The sequence below is a fragment of the Mercenaria mercenaria genome, chromosome 2 (assembly GCF_021730395.1).
Source record: "Mercenaria mercenaria strain notata chromosome 2, MADL_Memer_1, whole genome shotgun sequence".
In the NCBI taxonomy this organism is placed as follows: domain Eukaryota; kingdom Metazoa; phylum Mollusca; class Bivalvia; order Venerida; family Veneridae; genus Mercenaria; species Mercenaria mercenaria.
Window position 1 is genome coordinate 2,800,795 of NC_069362.1, and position 20,333 is coordinate 2,821,127.

Below are 20,333 nucleotides of genomic sequence, written 5' to 3' on the forward strand. Positions count from 1 at the left end.
TAGCCACGAGAGACCTGGTCGAGTTACCGTAAAACAGTTGCCCGAGAGCACCGCACCTTCCACCAGTGACAGATTCTTTTTCTTGCATCCTATTTTCTTCATAAAATAGGAGAAATTAAATGAATGGTTTTTTCTGTTAAGCACTATTTTATTATAGTGTGTGAATTTACGTGTTCATTCATAAATTACAGCACGAGAATCATCGGGGGTAAGGTGAGTTTCCAGCAATGGAAAAATCAGGGAAATCGTGTCTAGCATGCATGCAAGAACAAATATTCCTTGCATAAGTGTCTAGCTAATCAAAGAAAAACGTGAAAGCCATGGTTATTATGAGAAAGAAGATATCCTTGGCACATTGTTGTACAAAATCAGACATCGACACAAAAGAAGATATTAACCTATAGCCAGCTGGCGGCAAGTGATTCTGCCTTTGCGACCAGTGCAGACCAAGATCAGCCTGCACATCCGTGCAGGCTGATCAAGGTCTGCACAGTTCGCTGTTTAGTCAGTAAATTTTCAGCGAACTCACCTTCGAATAATAAGCGGTACTGCCCAAATTGAATGACGGACCAGTCCATTTTAGAAATATAGCAGGGTAAAGGTTAAAGCGTCTAAGAGGATTCAGAACTTTCCCGAGGGCTCATAGCTTTAACGCTCAAAGATTGTTGCTACCTAAAGTTCACAGTAATACTGAAGCCGGTCTGTATCAAATTTATAGCTGTGTTTTTTTTTACGTAAGTCACAAGTTTCGTTCGGACATGCGTTGATTTTAAATAAGTAATTACACACGATAAACCCATGTTGTAAATGTATGTACCTTTCGGATCTGTTTGTAAAAATATTTTCCAGAGCATTCCAGCAAAACACTGGATGGATACAACCCAACTTGCATGAGATTTTTTTCCGATAAACAAACATTGTTTATTTAAGGTGAAACAAAACCTTGTTTATTTAAGGTGAAACAAACATTGTTTATTTAAGGTGAAATATATCACAGACACTATGTTATTTTTTTTATTCGCCTAAACCCTCAAAAGTTCATATATCAAAAACATATATAAACCTATACATACTTTTTTTTTTAAAAATGTAACTCTCCTTACACACTTATACAGTCGAACGTCGTTTACTCAAACTTGGATAATTCGAACACCACCCTTCGCTACAGCTCGTTGCTAGGCACCGGCAAAATCCCTATATAATATTCTGGGTATAATTTTCGACGGCTCAAACTACTGATAAGTGAAACTAATTTTGACGGTTCCGTCGAGTTCGAACGAACGAAGCGCGAATATAACAAGGAAGTATGAATGAAGTTTAGACACGTATCGTAGTTATTCATGGTTATGGTCAGTTTAGTCTTGTATTCAGTAATTTAAGGTAATTCTGCACGTTTGATAAACCGGAAGTGATGGTATAATGCCATTTATCCGGTAAACGTATACTAAAGCCGATTCGGTGTACGGAAATGAAAATCATTTCAGAATCAATGGCCACCCGCTAATAAACTTATTACAATGCCATTGTTACTACCTTTCTAAAGTTTAAATATGATATCCAAACATCTGATACTACAAATAATTTTTAAAAATGTTTGAAAATTAGCTTGTTCACTTTAATCATACTCAAATATCTCAAAAATAAGCACACGGACCTATACGTTTAATCACAACTGTGAAAAGTTTCATTGAAATTTACATTGTAGAAAAATTTCTATTCGCGAAAATTTTATGAAAGTTGCGATTTTTCCATACACTCCAATAATGAAAAACTGCGTGTGGTCCAAATTTTTCAAATCTGTCTAGCAAAATTTCTAGCACACGGCTCTATCTTTTTTATTTGTTGAATTTTCTCAGTATATCTAGAAGTTTTGAAAAATCAGAGTTTAATCAAATTCTACATTGTAGAAAAAAATTTAGATCCGAATTAACGTGCAGAATTACCTTAAACCGTCGGCAGCAACAAATATTTGAAGTAGTTCTGCATAGTTGAAACAAATGTAAAAATGTCAAAAATTGATAAAAAGTTGAAAGTTTTAGACTCAGTGGAGAAAAAAATGAAAAACGTTGAAAAAGAAATTACCAAAATATGGACATACATAGGGGACCATAATAAACAGCTTAATGAACGGTTGTCTACGGTAGAAGATAAAGCAGAATGTGTGGATTTTTCCCTTGGTGTAGTTAATAGTAAGGTGATCCAATTAGAAAAGGAGAAAGAGGCCATGAAAAGTGAGATTGTTTACCTCCAGTCGCAATCAATGCGGAACAATCTAATATTTGAAAATATACCGGAGGCGCGACCGGGGGTTACGGAGGACGCGGAAAAAACAGTGCGTGATTTTATGGAAATCAAAATGAAGATAGCCAAAGACATCGTTGCTAACATTAAATTCGATAGAGTTCTCAGAATGGGGCAAAAGGGCGACGCAAAACGTGGAAAATCTAGGAGTATCGTGGCGAAATTTACGGAGTACAAAGAGAAAGAGTTAACTAGAAGGCAATGGAAAGCGTTACAAGGGACGGAATTTTCAGTTCACGAGCAGTTACCAAGGGAAATAGTTGAAGTACGGAAAAAATTATTACCAAAATTGAAGCAGGCCAAAAAGGACGGGAAAAGGGCGTGGCTTTCTTATGATAAGCTATACATTGATGGGGAGCAGGTTAAAGTTGACAGTAAGTAGGGAAACGAAGAGGATGTTTTGCGAATTCTATCATGGAATGTAAATGGGCTTTCAGATGTTAAAAAAGAAATAGACGATTTTGTAAATATACTTTCCAAGAACGATATTATTTTTCTATTCGAGACGTGGGCGTATTCGGACAGTAACCTAGAATTAAATGGATATATTTCACACAACTCCTTCCGTAAATTTCAAAATCGTAATGCTAAGCGGGCAAGTGGTGGAGTAGCAGTATATTATAAGGATGCGATTAAAGATGGCATTGAAATAGTCCGCAATCATTGTGACACGATAATATGGTTGAAACTAGACACATTTTTTTTTTAATATGGAAGAAGATGTTTACTTGTGTGGGCTTTATATGTGGGGTGAGGACTCACCAGCTTATAACATTTCTAGTGTTGATCTTTTTGAGTTGTTGCAAGATGATATCTCGGATTTTGACTGTGTCGGTGCAGTGTATATAACAGGTGACTTGAACAGCAGGGTCGGCATAAGAAACGATTTTATTGAATGTGATAGATATATTGTTGATATTGACTTTGATAACTATGTTCCGGACATCCCACTTATACGGGCCTCACAAGATAAAACATGTAACGGTTTTGGGATAAAGCTTCTTGACCTTTGCAAATCTTCTAGCTTGAGAATAGCTAACGGTCGTCTAGGCAGTGTATACATATGCCTCTAGGCACGGAGCGTCCGTGATAGCTATTTATTGACAAAAGAAAGTAATTTTACTAACATTTGTGATTTTAATGTTCAGTCTTTCAATGAATGGAGCGATCATGCACCATTGTCTTTCTCTTTAAATTGTACCGTAAATGTATGTACACAAGAGGAAAGAAATAACGTTATATATAAGTGGAACAGTAATTTGAAAAACGCCTTTAGGGCTGGTATTATTTCTAAGTTGTCCGACTTGAATCATTTGACTGATAGCTTAGTGATAGAAAATAAATCTTCTGACAATAATCTTGTAAATAAATTTACCGAAATTATCCGAGATGTTGCAGATCCACTTTTTTGTAAACAGTATGTAGCCCATGGCAGTCCGGAATTTTCTGACTTTTGTTGTAATAATAAGGAATGGTTTGACGCTGAATGTTCAGAAGCAAAACGTGTGTATCAGGAAGTGCTGAGGGTTTTTAATGCTAGTAAATCAGATTTTAGCAGGGAGCAATTTTGGCTAAGCAAAAGTAATTACAAAAATCTTATACGGAAAAAACGTAGACAATATGAACAGAAAAAAATACAGGACATAGAAAATCTTCGGCGTTCTAAACCTAGAGAATTTTGGAAATATTTTAAGCAAAGCAAAAGTAGAAATAACCTGTTACGGTAATATACCAATGGAAGACTTTTATGAGTACTTTTCGAAGTTAAGTGGAGAAATTTTACAAACAGGAAACGTTGAAGCAAATGATTTTGTTTCAAATAATAATTTCGACAATCTTGACTGTAGTTTTGAAGAGTTAGATTGTAAAATAACGGCTTCGGAATTAATTAATGTTGTAAAATCCCTCAAGCGTGAAAAATCACCAGGTAGTGATAATCTATTGAATGAATATTTTTTGGAAAGCATTGATATCCTAGCTGCGCATATTTGTGACATTTTTAATGCAATTTTAGATAGTGGTTATTTTCCTGATAAATGGATGGAGGGCGTCGTTATACCGATACATAAAAAGGGAGATAAGTCCAATGTGAATAATTATAGAGGAGTTACGTTAGTCAGTTGTCTGTCCAAAGTATTTACATCTGTTATAAATAAACGAATTTGTACTTTTTGTGAAGATAATAATGTAATTTCAGATGCCCAGTTTGGATTTAGAAAAGGGAAATCTACTGTTGATGCATTGTATATTTTATCTTCCATTGTGCAAAAGTATTAAAATGAAAACAAACGTCTGTATTGTTGCTTTATTGATCTAAAAAAGGCATTTGATTCGGTGAATAGAGATGCACTATGGTTAAAGATGTATAAATGTGGTATACAAGGAAAAGTTCTCCGTATAATCAGGGACATGTATCAAAAAGTTAAGTCATGTGTACGATCATGCAATAGCTACTCTGAATATTTCCATTATGCTGTCGGTTTACGTCAGGGGGAGGTAATGTCACCGATCCTTTTTTCCCTTTTCGTAGAGGACTTAGAATTATATTTACAGGATACCTTAGAGTCAGGATTATTAATAGACGGTATAGTTCTTATTCTGTTATTATTTGCAGATGATATGGTATTATTAGGAAATTCTCACAAAGAGTTGCAAAAAAATTTAGATTCATTGTGTTGTTATTGTAACACGTGGGGCTTAGAAGTAAATATTGAAAAAACAAATGTCATGGTATTTAGAAAAAGAGGTCCGGTATTACGTAATGAATCTTTTACATACAATGGAGAATCATTAGAAGTTGTTAGTGATTTTAATTACTTAGGAACAGTTTTCAATTACACTGGTAGCTTTGCTCTAAACCAAGAACAGCTTGTTGGGAAAGCTTTAAAAGCATTGAATGTTCTGTTAAGTAAATGTCGTAAATATAAATTGAAACCTAATGTACTTTGCCAGCTGTTTGATTCCTTTGTTGGATCGATATTAGGATACTCCTCTGAAGTTTGGGGCTTTAGTAAATCTAAAGAAATAGAAAGGATACATTTAAAATTTTGTAAAAGTATTTTAAAGGTTAAATCAGGTACATGCACAGCTGGTATTTATGGAGAACTTGGAAGGTATCCGCTGTATATTTCACGTTATATGAGAATTATCAATTACTGGTACAAGTTGTTGAATATAGATAATTTGATTTTGCATAAAGTGTACCAAATATCATATGAGGATTGTATTAAAGGGAAAAAGAACTGGGTGTCGAATGTAAAACAGTTATTAAGTGAATATGGTTTCTTATATGTGTGGGAACAGCCTAATTTGGTTAATAAAGAGTTTATTTTCATGTTTAAGCAAGGAATTATCGATTGTTTTGTTCAAAAGTGGCAGTCAGACAAGAGACGTAGTGGAGTTTTAGAGTTATATGATAATGTTAAAACTTCTTTTGGGTATGAGAAATATTTAGATGTTCTACCAACTCAGCTGAAAACATATCTTTGTAAAATAAGATTATCTGCCCACTCGTTAAGAATAGAAACAGGTCGTTATGCGCGAAATAGAATTCCTAGAAATGAACGTTTATGTCAGTACTGCAGTATGCAAGATATAGAAGACGAATTCCATTTTATTTTGAAATGTTCATCTTATTCGGAGCTGAGAAAGAAATATGTCAAAAAATATTATTACTGTAGACCAAGTATGTTTAAATTTGTACAATTATTGCAATCAGAAAATAGAAATGATATGATTAATTTATCTAGATATATAAAACACGCAATGTCTGTGAGAATGTCTATGTCGCATGTAATTTAAATACAACCATCCTCATTAACCTGTCTGTTGTATTTATAACAATATGCATATTTACCTCCTTAATCACGAGACTACATTGTATTTATATTTTTTATATTGATATGTATGTATGACGATGTATTATGTACAAGTCAATAAAGTATATGTTCTGTTCTGTTCTGTTCTGTTCTGTAAACAGGTTAGTGTTTATTAGTAAGCATTTATCAAATTAAACTGGCCTGGTGCGGCGTAGCCGCGCGACCAATTTAATTTGATAAATGCTAACTAATAAACACTAACCTGTTTAGTGTTTGAAATTTTTTTTGTTTACAAGTGTAAGCTCCGCCTACAGTATGTGACTTACCGGGTTAATAAACGACTGGAAGTAAATGTTCATCTACCAAAATAGATTTCCCGATAACTTGAAAAACATCTACAATGCCATTGGACAAAAATAATTTCAAACACTAAAAGTAATACATGCACATAAGATAGTTAAAAACATCACTGTCACCTCTCTGCCATCACCTAGAATATGTTTCTCGATAAATCTTAATAAAGTCTAGGTAAAATCGTCAATAACCATGATTATGTTGAATTGAATATAATTTGTGCGTTTGTGATTCGATATTTTGGTTAGTTAAACAAAGAAGGAAAAAAGCAGTAGTTGACGCGCGAACCGGTGAGAGAACATTTTGACATCATTCTAACCGGGATGATCAAATTGTCGCATGACGTCAGATTTATCACTACTCTGGGAAATGAAATTCAGATTATTTTTCATCATAAGATTTCAAATAAAAGCATCTTAGAATGAAAATGTAATTTACACTTACTCTCTAGTAAAAGAAGTTTTTATTCCTGAATAATTTTAACATGAATTTTTCAAAAATGTTAAAAGGTAAAAACATTGTCGTAATAATGAGGGCAAACTCGTGTTTTTATACAGACAAGGAAAGACAATTTGTGTTTGAAATCGTTTACTGATAAAAATTGTTACAAATCATACTTCCAGTACTTTGTATTTTACAACGTTTAAAACTGTTACGGACACCGATCATTATCTTTTTAAATGAAGGTTCTGGTGTATAGATCAAGGGGAAAAAGGTATTAAACGGTATAGGCTTTTAAAATCGAAGTCGTTTCAAGATATTTTTTGGGTCTGTTTAATACTCTTCACCCTCCTCTTCTCCCTCGCCATCGACCGAGTCTACTCCGACTTCCTCGTAATCTTTCTCGAGGGCAGCTAAATCCTCACGAGCCTCGGAGAACTCACCCTCTTCCATACCCTCACCAACGTACCAGTGGACAAAAGCTCTCTTGGCGTACATCAAATCAAACTTGTGGTCGAGACGGGCCCATGCTTCGGCAATGGCTGTTGTGTTGCTCAACATGCAAACGGCACGCTGTACCTTGGCGAGATCACCACCTGGAACCACAGTCGGTGGTTGGTAGTTGATTCCAACCTTGAAACCTGTTGGACACCAGTCAACAAACTGGATGGTTCTCTTTGTCTTGATGGTAGCGATGGCAGCATTAACATCCTTTGGTACAACGTCACCGCGGTACAACATACAACAGGCCATGTACTTGCCGTGACGAGGGTCACATTTTACCATCTGATTGGCAGGCTCGAAACAGGCGTTTGTAACCTCGGCAACGGAAAGCTGCTCGTGGTAGGCCTTCTCAGCGGAAATGACCGGAGCATAGGTGGCCAATGGGAAATGAATACGTGGATATGGTACCAAGTTGGTCTGAAACTCTGTCAGATCGACATTGAGGGCACCATCAAATCTCAATGAGGCTGTGATGGAAGAAACAATCTGACCCATGAGTCTGTTCAAGTTTGTGTAGGTTGGTCTCTCGATGTCCAAATTTCGGCGGCAAATATCATAAATAGCTTCGTTGTCAACCATGAACGCGCAATCAGAGTGTTCTAGGGTGGTATGAGTGGTCAAGATAGAGTTGTAGGGTTCTACGACGGCGGTGGAAACTTGTGGAGCAGGGTAGACGGAAAACTCAAGCTTGGACTTCTTTCCGTAGTCAACGGAGAGACGTTCCATCAGCAGGGAGGTGAAACCAGATCCGGTACCACCACCGAAGGAATGGAAGATGAGGAATCCCTGAAGACCGGTGCACTGGTCAGCGAGTTTTCGGATTCTGTCAAGAACCAGATCGACAATCTCTTTGCCAATGGTGTAGTGACCACGGGCGTAGTTGTTAGCGGCGTCTTCCTTGCCGGTAATAAGCTGCTCTGGGTGGAACAGTTGTCGATAGGTGCCAGTTCGGACCTCGTCTGGAAATCACAATTTATATATGCATGAAGGGTAGTTCATACATTATAGAGAAAAAGCAAACAACTTAATTAACTCGAAGTCTACAGAGACGCAGTGGTGTGCGGATACAACATCGGACTCCTAACACATATGACACAGCTGCTATTCTCGGTGAAAGCGGTACTTGACCACGTTTCCATCATTTAAGCATGTATACTGGTAAGAAACAGTCGTAAGGGAACTAATTTATCAATTTATACTCAACAAAAGCTTAAGAGATCTTAAATTAAACGTTATAACGCCAAAAATAAATCACTGAAAGGCTTAAGTTTTCCTAATTGGACGATACTTTCATTTTAGGTAAATTTACAAAAACATCTTCTCTTAACTCTTTAATGAATATTACATCTGCGTACCGACAACGGTTGGTTCCAGGTCTACGAAGACAGCCCTGGGTACATGTTTACCAGCCCCAGTTTCACTGAAGAAAGTATTGAAGGAGTCGTCTCCGCCCCCTATTGTCTTATCACTGGGCATCTGGCCATCGGGCTGGATCCCGTGCTCGAGACAGTACAACTCCCAGCATGCATTGCCGATCTGGACTCCGGCTTGGCCAACATGGACAGAGATACATTCACGCTGGAAAACAAAATTGGAACAGCATGTAATAATTCATTCGGATCATTGAAAAAAAATCTTTGAATGCAAGGCATTTCAACAGTAAATAACATAACCGTTTGTGCTGCCTGGTGGATTTGTGAATTAATTTTGACAGCAAGGATACAATCTGTCCAAGAACATATGAATATCATGAATTGTGAAGTGCATAAAACAGACAGATGCACTTACAAATATTCTAACGCATAACTAAATGTTTTTATATTATCTGAAATAATTAAAAGAATTTTTTACCATACCGTGTTTATAAAAAAAAGTCATAAGATACATGTGCATAAATGCTTAGAATTTCTCAAATGAGGAAACATTATTTGAGCCGTGCCATGAGAAAACCAACATAGTGTGTGTGCGACCAGCATGGATCCAGACCAGCCTGTGCATCCGCGCAGTCTGGTCAGGATCCATGCTGTTCGCTTTTAAAGCCTACTGCAATTAGAGAAACCATTAGCGAACAGCATGGATCCTGACCAGACTGCGCGGATGCGCAGGCTGGTCTGGATCCATGCTAGTCGCAAAGCCACTATGTTGGTTTTCTCATGGCACAGCTCATTTATGTGAGTCCGATGATAGAGATAATAATTTTTCACAAAAAAGAATGTCTTATAACTGGACTTTTCTTCCTAGGCATGGTAGAGTTATACTATTATTTTTTTTGTGATGATTGTTTCAATGGAGTTCACTAGTTTTTACATCTTATATTTATGCGTTTTTTCGTGACTGGAAAATGGGATTACTATTTGATCCGCCAATTTCGTAACAGGAGTTTTCGTGAACCGCGGTTTTAAGTAGGGTAAAGATAAAGAGAATATCAGGTTATTGTCTTATAAATTTAAATTTATTGGGGAATGTCGGAGAAAATATAAAAGTCAAGGCTCTAGCCGAGACTTTCAATTTTTCGCAGACGAACTTAATAAATTTAAATTCATAAGACAGTAACCTAATGTTCTATTTATCCTACTTTCTGAATTAAAATCATCTTTTGATTAAATTTACCACCAACGAGATCTGTGTCTGCCATATATTTAAAAATTAATACGCCCTCCAAGGGTCTTTGAATTTTGAAGTTTTGAGATACTTTTGCAAATGTAAATTTTATGACCTAAAATGTATCTTCCCGATGTAAAATTTTGGCCCGAACAGAAAAATGAAAAAAAACAACAACAACTTTTTTCAACAAAACATCTTTTCTCAAATTTTATAAAACTTTAATTTGAAAATGTTGCTTTAAGATATAACACTTCATCAACAAATAAAGTAAGACAGAACTTTTAAAGCTTTGTGTTCAAAATAGTTGATATTTACAATAGAAAATACCCACATCGGAATTATTTTTACAATAAATTCAAACGTAATCAAGATATATATCTGGACAAATAAATTAAAACTTTTTCTATCGGATTTCCTCAGATAGATATAGCGTTAACGGTAAATTGTCCTATTTAACCTTTAACCTGTTGGCGGCAAGGATTTTGCCTTTGCGACCAGTGCAGACCAAGATCAGCCTGCACGTCCGTGCAGACTGATCATGGTCTGCACTCTTCACTATTCAGTCAGTAAATTTTCATTGAACACCCCTTTGAATAATAAGTGGTACTGCCCAAATTGAATTATGGTCCAGTCCATTTTAGAAATGTAGCAGGGTAAAGGTTAAGGAAAAACCTTGTTACAGGTAAGATTGATCAGACAGTTGGTCACCAGATTAAATAAAAATTAATTTGTATGACAGCATAGTTCGATGATATATAGTTCCGTGTAAAATATAAAAAAAAATGTACTCAAAAGAATTTCATTTTTAGCAAAATACGAAGTGTTGAGTAAGAAAATATTAGAAAATATAGTTCTAAAATATATAAAATACAAAACAATGTACTTTAAAGTAAATGTACTCGTTCATCAAGATATATAAAGTGTTGTGTAAGAACAGAAGAAAATTTGACTTACCATCTTGCAGGTTTTCGGTTGCTGTTAATTCACTTTGAACAAGCTTCTCCGTGAGACACACTGTATTTGATGTACTAAATCTGTTTCCTATAAAATATATATGACAGAAAACAAGATTTTCATTGGTCATTTTGTTTTCGGATGACATGAACGACCAATAAACATGAGTAGATTTGTTTATAGCAACGTTTGAACAAGGCATTTTTTCAATTACTTTTTAATGGGAATGTTTGATCGATTACGATCAATGTATGGTATCGGAAAATCATCAGCAACAACAAAATAAATCGACCCTTGCATTATGAAACGTTTTCCCCTGACCTCGTTATAAAAACCTGTTTACCGCTTTCAAAGTATTGACTATCAAAAGAATATATTAAATTTTAAAAAACTACATTAGTTTATTAAAAACTAACGGTAGGTTTCTTTTCATTGCCAATGTCCCATAATAATTCATATTTGAGCCGTGCCATGAGAAAACCAACATAGTGTGTTTGCGACCAGCATGGATCCAGACCAGCCTGCGCATCCGCGCAGTCTGGTCAGGATCCATGCTGTTCGCTTTCAAAGCCTGTTGCAATGAGTGAAACCATTAGCGAACATCATGGATCCTGACCAGACTGCGCTGATGCACAGGCTGGTCTGGATCCATGCTGGTCGCAAACCCACTATGTTGGTTTTTCTCATGGCGCGGCTCATTTTACATCAGTCACCAGGAATGATATTAAAGGGTAGATCAATTATACGTTAATTCTGAACCGCGACTTCAAATAGTGATTGATTTAAAAAGAAACAGGTCAGGCGAAAGTTTTTGGTTTAAACTTGTTTCGGGTTGTTTCCACTAATTGATTAATTTAAACTGTAGAATCTGATATTAAAATAACGAACATGACACCCTAGTAGCTAAATATGATTTACATTTACATTTAATCAGTTAATAAGAAAATGAAGTCAAGCTTTTCGATGCCTTAGCACGTTCTCGACCAATAATTGCCTGAAATGAGTAGCTGTAAAACCGGCACGACATTTTTAAATAGACTTATAATAGATATATACATGTGTTGATAAAACAAAAGTCTTTAACACACAAAAGACGTTAGACAGAAAGAAGTGTATAGCCGACGAAGTCCCTGCCTTGAATGGACCGCTAACTCTGTTGTCCAACCAGCTACCCACTGCGCAACTGACAGCATCGTGTGAACTATTATACAACCTAACGATTGAAAAGTCGGCTTTAGGACAACACATAGTACGCATTAGACTGACTTTACTCGACATTTTGGGTTAGAAAAAAACGGCCGTAAAATAAAGAAGTAAAATATTCACATTTCTATATAATCACCTTTTATAAATACATATCATAAAGATCTAAATACCATGAATACTATCCGACTTACAACGGTTGTAATTAGTACGAACTAAGTCTAAAAGTTTGTATTAAACTTCGATTCTTCAACGTTTCTCTTCCTGGCCGTACGATTGAAGTCTTCTTTGACAATTGCATTTCATCTGATCTATCCGCCTTCTTTTCTCAGTAGGACTGTCGAGTTCGGTCCCCGGTCGAGAAGAATGTTCATTGTGACACTTTTACAGAAGACATGTTAGCCTGAGGTAATTAGTCAACCACTTCTGATGCGTGTGTGTAAGTTGTTAGCTACATGTGAGATATTACTTTTTGCACAGAGGTCAGTAACACTATTACTACATAACGTTAAGCCAAACCATTCGACTGATCATTTGTTTTAGTATACTTGAGCCGCGCCATGAGAAAACCAACATAGTGCATTTACGACCAGCATGGATCCAGACCATCCTGCGCATATATGAATAATTATATATCTTGTTGATAAGTTTGTCATGTTGTTCTCTCGTAGTAAATGGGTTTTTTTGCAAGATATTTTAAACAATGTTGGAATTCATATTGTAAATGTTTATATTATATATAACATTCGGAAATATATAGACTTAGAAATGAAATGTAGTTTTTAAAATAATGTAGTTTTAAAAGCAGACAGATAATTGACTGAATATGTAGAAAAATGGGGTAGAATAACAACTTTTTATAATCAGTAATGTAGAATTGAATAGTAATATTTATATGAAATTGTTAAATTATTATTAATGTATTACAGGTATATTATTAACTCTGCTTCAAATAAGTTTTTTTTTGTCAAAATGATTTATTTTGTTTAAACTTTGCAGTAAGTAGTGATACCAATGTTAGTTTAGTATTGAAACAGCCATAGAGCTTGTATGTAATATTTGAGTTGAATTTTTCTGAATAAACTATACCCCACAAAAAAGAAGAAGAAAAAAAAAGGATCCATGCAGTTCGCTAGCGGTTACTCTAATTGCAATAGGCTTTGAAAGCGAACAACATGGATGCGCAGGCTGGTCTAGATCAATGCTGGTCGCAAATGCCTATGTTGGTTTTCTCATGATGCGGCTCACTTGATTCATGTACTTGTTTTGTCTTGACCATGGCGGCTTTGTTTCGTCTGTTTTATTCACTCGAAATATCGTGTTTTTGAACTTGCCGATGAAGAAATATAAATTTTACACAACCAGTCCATAAATATTAAGAATGACAACCTCCAAATTTCTGCCTTTGATAGCAACGACGAGTGCAAATATTTATAAACAATGTCCCAGCAACAATATACCAATCAAAGTAAACCTTTTGTCATGTGACAGATTGTAACCAATCAATACACCTGAGACAACAAGTTAGCTTACCCTGTCTATATCTTAAGGTCCAAATTTTTAAACGTCGCACTTTCTCATACAGGCTCATCAAGTCACAGTGAGATTTTGTAACAAAACAGCACATCTACTCAGCAAAAATGGTAAGTTTTTTTTTGGATAAATTTCTGTTTAATGGTTAAAAACTTGTACGATATCTTTTCAGATATTTTAGTTTTTAATTAGCGGAGTCACAATTGTTTTTGCTAGCTTTTGATCAGCGGAATCGCATTTTGTCTTTAAGTCACGTGATTAAAGCAGTGTCCTGTTAAAAAAGTCTGAACTGCTTTCTTTGAAAGAACGAAACAATTTTGATGCATATAAAGTTTATTGTAATTGCAGCTAATAATAATAATAAAATAATCAACATATTGCAGTGGGTGAAAATTGATAATTCAAAAGGTTTCTTTTTTTTCGTTTGTTTCTACTATTTGTCTTGCGCAGTCTGTTAAGATGAAATTAGAAATCAATGGGTTCACCGAAAAAATGATATGTTCTACCTGTAACTGAATTGCATTTTAGGAAAAACACGGGCCAAAATTAATGTATTAATGCCGATTTTGTTTTAAAAAAGTAACACAGTTATGCTTCTTCTCTCTCTTTAAAAGGTGGAAGCAGTTACCCCTGTTTATATGTTATATTCGGGTACTATTGTTTTTAAATGAAGACACGAAATAGCCATACTTTTACTACATTTTTCATTTTCTAGCCAGATTTTGTCGCATATTTACAATTCCATCGCCGTCGAAATAATTAACCTTGTAAAATAAAATATCTTAAAAGTTGTCAATTTGAATGGGTGATATCTATTGTTAAGATTTTTATTGAGCATGCCGTTGCTAAAATTCAGTCCGGTGTTATCACTGGACACCCAATAAACTATTAAATCTTCACTCTGTAAACATGACTGTCAAATAAATACAAGGATATATGATCGATCGTATTGAACGATTTTAAATCCCATCTTCAACTGTTTGTATTCAATTATCTACAGAAATCAAAAGAAACCTCACGGGCCGTCAACTTTGAAGTAATTACATAAAGAAACTTCTTCAAATAATTGAATGTCAATATCATAGAGCAAACAAACGTACTAGGCATATACGATTGTTATTCATATTTATGTGATGGTAATTTGAATCTATTTGAAGATCGAACTTTTGAAAAGAAATGGTTAATGTATGCCACACACAGATTAGCATATTCGCGAACAAACAGATCGCTTGAGCCCTTGGAGTTTAACGTATTTAAATATTCAGAACCATGACTACAAAGCTGTATAAACAGAACTTTGATCTCTAACAAGACCAAACTATTCTACATAACAGTATTACCCTACTGTTAAACATCAGTATAAATATAATTATTTTGGAAGGGCAAAAATAGAAAAATGGTTTGAAATAATTTTATACATAGTTCCAAATAGAAAAAAAAATAACATTACACTATCTATGTTAACAATGATACCAATAATTTGACTTTAATTTCTGTTTTAGCGTGAATGTATCTCTATCCACGTTGGACAAGCCGGAGTCCAGATCGGCAATGCATGCTGGGAATTGTACTGTCTCGAGCACGGGATCCAGCCCGATGGCCAGATGCCCAGTGATAAGACAATAGGGGGCGGAGACGACTCCTTCAATACTTTCTTCAGTGAGACTGGGGCTGGCAAACATGTACCCAGAGCTGTCTTTGTGGACCTCGAACCAACCGTTGTCGGTACGGTTGCTTTATTTATCTTTAGTGTTTGATTGTTAACCTTTACCTGCTAAAACAGACTGGTCCATCATTCAATTTGGGCAGCACCACTTTTTATTCAAAGGGGTTTTCACGGAAGAAATTTTACGGACTGAATAACGAACTGTGCAGACCATGATCAGCCTGCACGGGCGTGCAGATTGATCTCGGTCAGCACTGTTCGCAAAGCAGGTTAAATGTCAAAGAGCTTGGTTTCTTTTAAATTACGAAGATTGATCCTGACCTCAGCGGGATTCGCATCCGAAATGTTATGCTTGTACGTTCAACGCATTGTCCTGTCCACTGTCGTGCTCAGCGGCATTGTTTAATTAGTTTTTAAACCCAGTTGAGAATTTATATATTCATAAGATTTTCATTACGTTATGACTGAAATGATTTCTCTTTTTCATTTAAATAATTATGTTCATTTTTTAGACGAGGTTCGAACTGGCACCTACCGTCAACTGTTCCACCCAGAACAGCTCATAACCGGCAAGGAAGACGCCGCTAACAACTATGCCCGTGGTCACTACACCATTGGCAAAGAGATTGTCGATCTGGTTCTAGACAGAATCCGAAAACTCGCTGATCAGTGTACCGGTCTTCAGGGATTCCTCATCTTCCATTCCTTCGGTGGTGGTACCGGCTCTGGTTTCACCTCCCTGCTCATGGAACGTCTCTCCGTCGACTACGGAAAGAAGTCCAAGCTTGAATTTGCCGTCTACCCTGCTCCACAGATTTCCACTGCCGTCGTAGAGCCCTACAACTCTATCTTGACTACTCATACCACCTTGGAACACTCTGATTGTGCCTTCATGGTTGACAACGAAGCTATTTATGATATCTGTCGCCGAAATTTGGACATCGAGAGACCAACCTACACAAACTTGAACAGGCTTATTGGTCAGATTGTATCTTCTATCACAGCTTCACTGAGATTTGACGGCGCCCTTAATGTAGATCTGACCGAGTTCCAGACCAACTTGGTACCATACCCACGTATCCATTTCCCATTGGCCACATATGCTCCTGTCATTTCTGCTGAGAAGGCCTACCACGAGCAACTCTCCGTCGCCGAAATCACCAACGCCTGTTTCGAGCCTGCCAACCAGATGGTAAAATGTGACCCACGTCACGGCAAGTACATGGCCTGCTGTATGTTGTACCGCGGTGACGTTGTACCTAAGGACGTTAATGCTGCCATCGCTACAATCAAGACAAAGAGAACCATTCAGTTCGTTGACTGGTGTCCAACTGGTTTCAAGGTTGGAATCAACTACCAACCACCAACTGTGGTTCCAGGTGGAGATCTGGCCAAGGTACAGCGTGCCGTTTGCATGTTGAGCAACACGACAGCCATTGCCGAAGCATGGGCCCGTCTCGACCACAAGTTTGATTTGATGTACGCCAAGAGAGCTTTTGTCCACTGGTATGTTGGTGAGGGTATGGAAGAGGGAGAGTTCTCCGAGGCTCGTGAGGATTTAGCTGCCCTCGAGAAGGATTACGAAGAGGTTGGAGTAGACTCTGTTGAAGGTGAAGGCGAAGAAGAGGGAGACGAATATTGAACATTTTAAAACGTAAAATATAAAGCTTCTATCACAAACACCATTGCAATAAAAAGAAAAGAATTTGACATCATTAAAATCTATATGGCCTTGTTAGATCACAATATGTTTTGCAACAATGCCAGTTTAAGGCTATTTGTAAAATGTTAACGTAAATGCACATTTACGCAATCGTATTTATAATAAATTGATACTGTTCTCGTTGTGTTTCTGTAGTTTTGTAGACATTTTCAGCACCACTTCGATAACCCAACACCCTGGAAACACCAACACTAAGGCAGGTACGGAGTTTTGTTAAACAGTCAGACGCCTGTCTCAGAATGGCCAAGCCGCGTGAATTTTCTTGGAAACCGTACACACGGGAAAGCGTCAGTTACATTTTGCCTATATTTTCCTTATAACTTGACAGATTTCTATAAAATAAAGTGCGTGGGATACCGCAAAATGAGTTCTCAGTACTTTCCACAAACACTTCGCTAAAACTGCTTTTCGTGGACTTACTGTGTAAATAACGTACACATTTTCGCGTTTGGGAGAAGTGTTTGAGAAAAGTACTAAGAACAGATTGCAGACGTTGTTGCAGACATTGTGCGGAGGAAAGCACTCGTTTTGCTGTCTTCGGCGCTTTTTATCTTCTGAAAATCTGACAAGTATAGACAAATTGTCACCTGAATCGGAGCATTTTCTCTGTGTGTACGGTAGCCAAAAGTCTGCAGATTAAGAGAGGCATTTGCTTTACGAAATGCTGTTTTCTGAAGTCGTGCCAGATCATGCAGTCATAATTGACCGAAGTACGCTCTTTAGAAATTCCCCTTTTTGAAAAGGTGTGATTACTAAAGTATAGTCTTCCTGTACATAACATCAACATGCTTAGGGCCTTTATGCACAGGCGATCTTTATACAATGTTTAAATAACGCTGCGAAGGTCTAAAAAATGTCTAAAAAGGAAAGTGAACCTATTGATCATTTAGAGCCAGCTTGTACCGGTATTTTAGCACAATTTTTACTGTACTTTGTACACGTTACTATTTAATAGGATTCACATTGTAAGTGATTTGAGGGATAATATCAACTTAAACAAACAAGCGAAACATACATTTAATTGTAAAATATTTTAATGAAAACTACACAATACAAACAAACAAACTAGATACATGTACTTCCAATGACTATGTAAATAAAAGCCACTGCCTGCTTCATAAATAAATAAAAACAATTTCAACTAGAAGATGATTTTGTAGAACAGCGCATGTCTCCCCCAATGCATAGTCGTATAGGCAAGAAGTCAATAGAGGACAGGAGCAAAAGTCAAAGAGACACTGATGGTTGGTTGCAATAGGGATCATATACTTGGCATATTCTGGGTCAAGTGGTTCTCAAGTTACTGACCGGAAATGGTTTTCCATGTTCAGGCCCCTGTGACCTTGACCTTTAATAGAGTGACCCCAAAATCAATAGGAGTCATTTACTCTGCATGACCAATCATCCTATGAAGTTTCAATATTCTGGGTCAAGCGGTTCTGAAGTTATTGATCGAAAATGGTTCTCCATATTCAGGCCCCTGTGACTTTGACCTTTGATGGAGTGACCCCAAAAGCTATAAGGGTCGACTATTCCATAAGCCCTGCCACCCTATGACGTTTGAAGGTTCTAGGTCAAATAGTTCTACTGTTACTGATCGGAAATGAAGTGTGACGGACGGACGGAAGGACGGACGGACTGGGCAAAAACAATATGTTTCCCCAGTGGGGGCAGACATAATTAAAGCATGAGTACTAATGCAAATCAAAGTCTAACTCGACTAATTCCTCATTAGTTATTAATTTAATGACGTATGTGCAGTTTTGGGTAAAAAATCCCAAAAATAGAATTTGTTCAAACTTTGTATATGAACATAAGTGTCATGTTAGAAACAAGAATTTGAAAAAAAGCTTGTTCAGGAGTTATCTGCCCTTGGATATGCAAATTTGAAGAAAAATCCAGTTTTAAGGGCAGATAACCAAACACGGTGACCTATGATTGTTTCTTGCATTTTTCTGTTTCTAACATGAAACTGTGTTCATATACAAGGTTTGAACAAATGTTTACCCCATCTCTCATACAAAAAACTGTAGCAAGTGTCTTTAAAACAGCATCTGATAGCTACAAACCAAGCAGTAACTATACATATTGTGAATGACAAACTGGCAATGAATATGGATAATGGAATTGCTACATACAGTATGAAAGATGGCATATATACATAAATTAAAAATCAGGTCATATGTTCACAAAACATTTTTCGGCCTCGGCTTAGCCCGTAGCCTGGTGTGGTGGCGGCAAGTGATTCTGCCTTTGCGACCAGTGCAGACCAAGATCAGCCTGCACATCTATGCAAACTGATCATGGTCTGCACTGTTCGCCATTAAGTCAGTGTCTTTTTGCTAAGCACCCCTTTTAACAGTTAATGGTACTGTCCAAATTGAAAGATGGACAAGGTCATTATAGATATTTAGCAGGGTAAGGGTTAGTTCGAGATTGAAATTTCGACAGCAAGGTTTACTAGAACTTCATGATTTTATTCCAACAATACTGAATAGTCACGTACAGATAGCTTTAAATATGCAATTTAGATATAAATGACAAATAAATTTTCATTACCTAACTCAACTGAGACTGAAAATAGTTTGTGTACACGAGGCCAAAAACAGACGCCAAAGGTTAAGTTTAACACCATTTTCAGTGAGGTATCAGTTTCTTTGACTCCACACCGGTATTAACCTGTTCTCCGCAAGTAAGTAACAACTTCCCTATATGAGTCAAATAGGGGGATGAATCACCTTACACGTAATTTTTACAGTAAAATAAGGTGAGCCGTGCCCTGAGAAAACCAACATAGTGGCTTTGCGACCAGCATGTATCGAGACCAGCCTGAGCATCCGCGCAGTCTGGTCAGGATCCATGCTGTTCGCTGTCAAAGTCTATTGCAATTAGAGAAACCGTTAGCGAACAGCATGGATCCTGACCAGACTGCGTGGATGCGCAGGCTGGTCTGGATCCATGCTGGTCGCAAAGCCACTATGTTGGTTTTCTCATGGCACGGCTCAGGTAGTTATGCACGTTTGATTATAGGATGTGATGGTGTAACGTCATTTATCCGGAAAACTTAGAATAAAGCCTGGATTCGGCAAATGGAAAAAAAAAAATATTTATGAATCAATGGCAACAAGCGAGTAAGTTTATTATAATGGCACTGTTACTATCTTTCTAAAGTTAAAATATGATATTAAAACATCTGATACGTTAAATGATTCAAAATAATGTCAGAAAAGCT

General features: G+C 36.7%; 3 protein-coding genes across 3 annotated transcripts; 2 read left to right on the top strand and 1 right to left on the bottom strand.

Annotated features, from left to right (window-relative positions):
- Positions 1 to 2,005: 2,005 nt before the first annotated feature.
- On the top strand, positions 2,006 to 2,683 carry LOC128555406 (uncharacterized). Its single transcript, XM_053537687.1, has one exon. The coding sequence runs from the start codon at positions 2,006 to 2,008 to the stop codon at positions 2,681 to 2,683; it is 678 nt and encodes a 225-aa protein (XP_053393662.1).
- A 4,113-nt stretch (positions 2,684 to 6,796) lies between these two features.
- Positions 6,797 to 11,095, bottom strand: LOC123563063 (tubulin alpha-1A chain-like). Its single transcript, XM_045355636.2, has 3 exons — positions 10,977 to 11,095; positions 8,774 to 8,996; positions 6,797 to 8,377 (listed from the first exon to the last, which is right to left on the bottom strand). Exons 1-3 carry the CDS (start codon positions 10,977 to 10,979, stop codon positions 7,248 to 7,250), a joined length of 1,356 nt encoding a protein of 451 aa, XP_045211571.1. The 5' UTR covers positions 10,980 to 11,095; the 3' UTR covers positions 6,797 to 7,247.
- Positions 11,096 to 13,692: 2,597 nt separating this feature from the next.
- LOC128550122 (tubulin alpha-1A chain-like) lies at positions 13,693 to 17,224 on the top strand. The gene is made up of 3 exons (XM_053528431.1): positions 13,693 to 13,822; positions 15,215 to 15,437; positions 15,891 to 17,224. The coding sequence occupies exons 1-3, from the start codon at positions 13,820 to 13,822 to the stop codon at positions 17,018 to 17,020; spliced, it is 1,356 nt and encodes a 451-aa protein (XP_053384406.1). The 5' UTR covers positions 13,693 to 13,819; the 3' UTR covers positions 17,021 to 17,224.
- The last annotated feature ends 3,109 nt before the right edge of the window (positions 17,225 to 20,333 follow it).

Bases quoted from the DNA above. Each gene is read 5' to 3' on its own strand.
- LOC128555406 (XM_053537687.1), top strand. From the start codon at position 2,006: ATGTCAAAAATTGATAAAAAGTTGAAAGTTTTAGACTCAGTGGAGAAA.
- LOC123563063 (XM_045355636.2), bottom strand. The intron at 8,378-8,773 runs GTACGCAGATGT...TGTGATTTCCAG, and splicing joins CCTGGAACCAACCGTTGTCG to ACGAGGTCCGAACTGGCACC.
- LOC128550122 (XM_053528431.1), top strand. The intron at 15,438-15,890 runs GTACGGTTGCTT...TTCATTTTTTAG, and splicing joins CCTCGAACCAACCGTTGTCG to ACGAGGTTCGAACTGGCACC.